The sequence below is a fragment of the Salvelinus fontinalis genome, unplaced genomic scaffold (genome assembly GCF_029448725.1).
Source record: "Salvelinus fontinalis isolate EN_2023a unplaced genomic scaffold, ASM2944872v1 scaffold_0769, whole genome shotgun sequence".
Lineage (NCBI taxonomy): Eukaryota > Metazoa > Chordata > Actinopteri > Salmoniformes > Salmonidae > Salvelinus > Salvelinus fontinalis.
The window spans coordinates 77,501-82,500 of record NW_026600978.1 but is presented as its reverse complement, the minus strand read 5'-3'; the positions used below and the strand labels follow the sequence as shown (position 1 = coordinate 82,500).

At 50.6% G+C, this 5,000-nt stretch overlaps 1 protein-coding gene across 1 annotated transcript in view; it reads left to right on the top strand.

Annotated features, from left to right (window-relative positions):
* Positions 1-5,000, top strand: part of LOC129847309 (lysyl oxidase homolog 4-like) — a gene marked incomplete at its 5' end in the record, with an annotated part of 20,100 nt that overhangs the window by 9,546 nt on the left and 5,554 nt on the right. Inside the window, 3 exon segments of the mRNA XM_055915066.1 lie at positions 84-246; positions 378-621; positions 1,698-1,813. Coding sequence (XP_055771041.1) covers positions 84-246; positions 378-621; positions 1,698-1,813 — 523 coding nt within the window.

Here is a 5,000-nt window from a genome sequence, read left to right as displayed (position 1 = left end):
GTGTGTGTGTGTGTGTGTGTGTGTGTGTGTGTGTGTGTGTGTGTGTGTGTGTGTGTGTGTGTGTGTGTGTGTGTGTTCTACAGGAGACGTGGTACTGGCCCGGAGCTCCGGAGGCAGCAGAGGTGGTTCTGACTGGAACCCACTGCATCGGTACAGAGATGTCCATACAGCAGTGTCGTAGGAACACACAGGTCTACTGCCCCAGGGGAGGAGAGGGCAAGGCAGCTGGGGTCACCTGTGTTGAGAGTGAGTTCTCACACACACACACACATCCTCAACAACTCCCACATACACCCTTCCACCTGCTGACCTTTCAACCCTTAACCTCTCACCTTTCAACGCTAACCTCTTACCCCTAACCCCTGATCCCCCAACAGCGGCCCCTGACCTGGTATTAGATGCCCAGTTGGTCCAGGAGACAGCCTACCTGGAGGACCGCCCCTTGCACCTCCTGACCTGTGCCAATGAGGAGAACTGTCTATCGTCCTCTGCTGCCCGGATGAGCTGGCCTTACGGACACAGACGCCTGCTACGATTCTCCTCACGCATCATGAACATGGGCCGGGCCGACTTCAGACCTAGAGCGACCAGGGAGTCCTGGACCTGGCACCAGTGTCACAGGTACTCAAAAGGGGGGTTGTGGGAGTTGTAATAGACAAGGGTAATGGGTTGTGGTAGTTGTAGGTTTAAGAGAGATGGGTTGTGGGTTGTGGTAGTTACAGTTTTAAGAGACAAGGGTTGTGAGTTATGGTAGATGTAGTTTTAAGAGACAAGGGTAGTGGGTTGTTGTAGTTGTAGTTTTAAGAGACATGGGTTGTAGGTTGTGGTAGTTGTAGTTTTAAGAGAGATGGGTTGTTGGTTGTGGTAGTTGTAGTTTTAAGAGAGATTGGTTGTGGTAGTTGTGTTTTGACAAGTGAAGGAGGGCTGGATTGTGGTAGTTGTAGTTTTAAGAGACAAGTGCAGGAGGGTTGATTGTGGTAGTTGTAGTTTTAAGAAACACGTGTGGGGGGTTGGATTGTGGTAGTTGTAGTTTTAAAAGACAAGTGTATGGGGTTGATTGTGGTAGTTGTAGTTTTAAGGAGATAAGGATAGGAGGTTGTGGTATAGGCATTTTCAACTAAACAAAGAACAATTATTCTTGACCCAACCGTGTCAACAGTCTTGACTGTGACCATTCAAAGTGGAATGGTTCTTTACTGCTGTGGTTGTGGCTCTGCTGCGGTCGACAGAGTGTGAACAACCTGGCCATGCAGGGTCCAATCCAACTGACGAACACAGCGTCTTAGTTTTCGGTTCTATTCTGGGATCGTGAGGTTGTGATAAAGAGCGAACGGTTCCAAACAGATCTCTAATTGTCTCGTATTATTTTCTATTGTAGTCTAGATATATATTCATCGCCACGGCTACACCAAAAAAATGTGTCAAATTTTTGTTTTATCTCTGTCAGTGTCGTATATCAAATGAACGTCGGCAAGATTTCATTTGATATATGTATTGTTTACTGTGAGTCACACACCAGACAAACAACAACAGTAGAACAACACCTCATCATCCTCCTACTCTTCCTCACACAACAGACAAGCAAACAAGCTTTCAGTGCTTTTGTTATTGTGTGTCTGTTAACTGTTCTCCAATCTCTTCATGTTGAATAGCATTGATAACCTCTGCTCTTCCTCCTCCTCTCCTCTTCCTCACAGGCACTACCACAGCATTGAGGTGTTCACCCATTATGACCTTCTGACCCTGAATGGAACTAAGATCGCTGAGGGTCACAAAGCCAGCTTCTGTCTGGAGGACACCTACTGCCCTGAGGGTACGTCACCTTACCTACTGCACTGATGGTATGTCACCTTACCTAGTGCCTGAACGGTACGTCACCTTACCTACTGCCCTGAGGGTACGTCACCTTACCTAGTGCCCTGAGGGTACGTAACCTTACCTACTGTCCTGATGGTACGTCACCTTACCTACTGCCCTGATGGTATGTCACCTTACCTACTGCCCTGAGGGTACATCACCTTACCTAGTGCCTGAACGGTACGTCACCTTACCTACTGTTCCGACGGTATGTCACCTTACCTACTGTCCTGACGGTATGTCACCTTACCTACTGTTCCGACGGTATGTCACCTTACCTACTGTTCTGACGGTATGTCACCTTACCTACTGTCCTGATGGTATGTCACCTTACCTACTGCCCCGACGTTACGTCACCTTACCTACTGTCCTGATGGTATGTCACTTTACCTACTGTTCCGACGGTATGTCACCTTACCTACTGTCCTGACGGTATGTCACCTTACCTACTGTTCCGACGGTATGTCACCTTACCTACTGTCCTGACGGTATGTCACCTTACCTACTGTTCCGACGGTATGTCACCTTACCTACTGTCCTGACGGTATGTCACTTTACCTACTGTCCTGACGGTATGTCACCTTACCTACTGTCCTGACGGTATGTCACCTTACCTACTGTCCTGACGGTATGTCACCTTACCTACTGTTCCGACGGTATGTCACCTTACCTACTGTCCTGATGGTATGTCACCTTACCTACTGCCCCGACGTTACGTCACCTTACCTACTGTCCTGATGGTATGTCACTTTACCAACTGTTCCGACGGTATGTCACCTTACCTACTGTCCTGACGGTATGTCACCTTACCTACTGTTCCGACGGTATGTCACCTTACCTACTGTCCTGACGGTATGTCACCTTACCTACTGTTCCGACGGTATGTCACCTTACCTACTGTTCCGACGGTATGTCACCTTACCTACTGCCTTGACGGTATGTCACCTTACCGTTTGTCCCGACGGTATGTCACCTTACCTACTGTCCTGACGGTATGTCCCCTTACCTACTGTCCTGACGGTATGTCACCTTACCTACTGTTCCGACGGTATGTCACTTTACCTACTGTCCTGACGGTATGTCACCTTACCTACTGTCCTGACGGTATGTCACCTTACCTACTGTCCTGATGGTATGTCACCTTACCTACTGCCCCGACGTTGCGTCACCTTACCTACTGCCCTGAGGGTACGTCACCTTACCTAGTGCCTGAACGGTACGTCACCTTACCTACTGTCCTGATGGTATGTCACCTTACCTAGTGCCTGAACGGTACGTCACCTTACCTACTGCCCTGATGGTACGTCACCTTACCTACTGCCCTGATGGTACGTCACCTTACCTACTGTCCTGATGGTACGTCACCTTACCTACTGCCCTGATGGTATGTCACCTTACCTAGTGCCTGAACGGTACGTCACCTTACCTACTGTCCCGATGGTACGTCACCTTACCCACTGTCCCGACGGTACGTCACCTTATCTACTGCCCCGATGGTACGTCACCTTACCTACTGCCCAGATGGTACGTCACCTTAGCTACTGCCCTGATGGTACGTCACCTTACCTACTGCCCTGAGGGTACGTCACCTTACCTAGTGCCCGAACGGTACGTCACCTTACCTACTGCCCTGAGGGTACGTCATCTTACCTACTGCCCCGATGGTACGTCACCTTACCTAGTGCCCGATGGTACGTCACCTTACCTACTGCCCCGATGGTACGTCACCTTACATACTGCCCCGATGGTATGTCACCTTACCTACTGCCCTGATGGTATGTCACCTTACCTACTGCCCTGATGGTACGTCACCTTATCTACTGCCCCGATGGTACGTCAACTTATCTACTGCCCCGACGGTACGTCACCTTACCTAGTGCCCCGACGGTACGTCACCTTATCTACTGCCCCGATGGTACGTCACCTTACCTACTGCCCCGATGGTACGTCACCTTATCTACTGTCCCGATGGTACGTCACCTTATCTACTGCCCCGATGGTACGTCACCTCATCTACTGCCCCGATGGAACGTCACCTTACCTACTGCCCTGATGGTACGTCACCTTACCTACTGCCCTGATGGTACGTCAACTTACATAGTGCCCTGATGGTATGTCACCTTACCTACTGCCCTGATGGTACGTCACCTTACCTACTGCCCTGATGGTACGTCACTTTACCTGCTGCCACGATGGTACGTCACCTTACCTACTGCCCCGATGGTGCGTCACCTTACATAGTGCCCTGATGGTACGTCACCTTACCTACTGCCCCGATGGTACGTCACCTTACCTACTGCCCTGATGGCATGTCACCTTACCTACTGACCTGATGGCATATCACCTTACCTACTTCCCCGATGGTACGTCACCTTACCTACTGCCCTGATGGTACGTCACCTTACCTACTGCCCTGATGGTACGTCACCTTACCTACTGCCCTGATGGCATGTCACCTTACCTACTGCCCTGATGGCATGTCACCTTACCTACTGCCTCGATGGTACGTCACCTTACCTAGTGCCCCGATGGTACTTCACCTTACATAGTGCCCCGATGGTGCGTCACCTTACCTACTGCCCCGATGGTACGTCACCTTACCTACTGCCCTGATGGTACGTCACCTTACCTACTGCCCTGATGGTACGTCACCTTACCTACTGCCCTGATGGCATGTCACCTTACCTACTGCCCCGATGGTACGTCACCTTACCTAGTGCCCCGATGGTACGTCACCTTACATAGTGCCCCGATGGTGCGTCACCTTACCTACTGCCCTGATGGTACGTCACCTTACCTACTGCCCTGATGGCATGTCACCTTACCTACTGCCCCGATGGTACGTCACCTTACCTAGTGCCCCGATGGTACGTCACCTTACATAGTGCCCTGATGGTACGTCACCTTACCTACTGCCCTGATGGTACGTCACCTTACCTACTGCCCTGATGGTACGTCACCTTACCTACTGCCCTGATGGCATGTCACCTTACCTACTGCCCCGATGGTACGTCACCTTACCTACTGCCCCAATGGTACTTCACCTTACTTAGTGCCCCGATGGTACGTCACCTTACCTACTGCCCTGATGGTACGTCACTTTACCTGCTGCCCCGATGGTACTTCACCTTACTTAGTGCCCT